At 37.4% G+C, this 1,314-nt stretch overlaps 1 protein-coding gene across 1 annotated transcript; it reads right to left on the bottom strand.

Moving 5' to 3' along the window:
• Positions 1–600: 600 nt before the first annotated feature.
• On the bottom strand, positions 601–1,314 carry LOC113316659. The gene has a single exon (XM_026564813.1). The coding sequence runs from the start codon at positions 1,312–1,314 to the stop codon at positions 601–603; it is 714 nt and encodes a 237-aa protein (XP_026420598.1).

Below are 1,314 nucleotides of genomic sequence, written 5' to 3'. Positions count from 1 at the left end.
CGATGGATGGCCGGACTGTTCGTTAATGGGTTGGATGCGGATGAAAATTTTAAAATCCAACGGAATAGGAATCGGGCCCGGGTGCAACTTTGAAAATCCGTTGGACATCCATATCCGTTAAATTAAGTGCATTTATATAGTTCTAAAAAATACTATGGATCATTTAGGAATTCTTCAGGTGTTTGCTTGGGGTGTTGCACATGGAATTTTTATCTTCCTATACATATATAGGATATGTAGGTTTTGCCATTTATGTTGGATTTATTTTCTTTATTATAAATTTTAGCTAAAACAAATCCATTAGATTATCCGCATCCAATCCGTCCATCCGTGTATCCATTGGATGCAAATCCGTTGGATGTGGATTGGATGCGGATGACATATTTGAAATCCGTAATGTATTAGATTGGATGCGGATGGGGTGAAAACCGATCCATACCAGCCCATGCTCACCCCTAGTGGATTATACATTGTGAGTTTCAATTTCTTGACGAATGTGAACCAAGAAGTTTGTTTTCTTTCTTTCTTTTTTTTTTTGAATAAAAAAGGTTATATTAAAAAGAGAAAAATTTACAACCCAGGAGGGTTCAAGCACTTATATTACGAGTGTAGAGCCGTCTCCCGATTGAACAAAATAGATGTTACAGGAATATTTTTAAAAGTTTCCTTTTCATGTAGCCAAACCAAAATATCATGCTTAATGAGCAACACCAATTCAGACACTGTCTTATGTCTAACACCAAATGCTCTGTCATTTCTTTGCTGCCAAATGTGCCAGACAATCACATAGTGAATCCTTTCCCATACATCCCTGCACCTTCCTCTGAGCTTACATTGACTCCATATCTCAAATAAACTTTGCAGTGTGGTAGGCATCACGCGTTGCATTTTGAAAGCTCCCAAAAAATTCATCCAAATATCATAAGAACATTTACAGTTCACAAACATGTGATCAACATTTTCCATCTCAGTCAGGAAGAAATGACATCTATCTAAAGCAACCTCTACACCTCTATGTCTAAGCTCAGAAAGTGTTGGAATAGAATCATGCATATATGCCCGTAAAAGGAAACTGACCTTAGGTGGTATCTGTTTTCTCCATAAGAACTTCTGAAATGAAGGTATCTCTGCATCTGCCATCTGCATTTCATATACCTTCTTCACACTGAATTCTCCTTCATAAGTGATTTCATCCATATCTTCATCAAAAACTGGTACAGGACCTAGTTCATTGCATAAACTATCCCATTCTAGTTGTTCTGCCGCATTCATAGTCCTCCTTGTGTTATACCACAACCTTCCATTAACCACCAT

This window comes from Papaver somniferum, chromosome 10 (genome assembly GCF_003573695.1).
Source record: "Papaver somniferum cultivar HN1 chromosome 10, ASM357369v1, whole genome shotgun sequence".
Lineage (NCBI taxonomy): Eukaryota > Viridiplantae > Streptophyta > Magnoliopsida > Ranunculales > Papaveraceae > Papaver > Papaver somniferum.
Note: the sequence above shows the minus strand (reverse complement) of the source record. Positions and strands in the feature narration are given on the sequence as shown.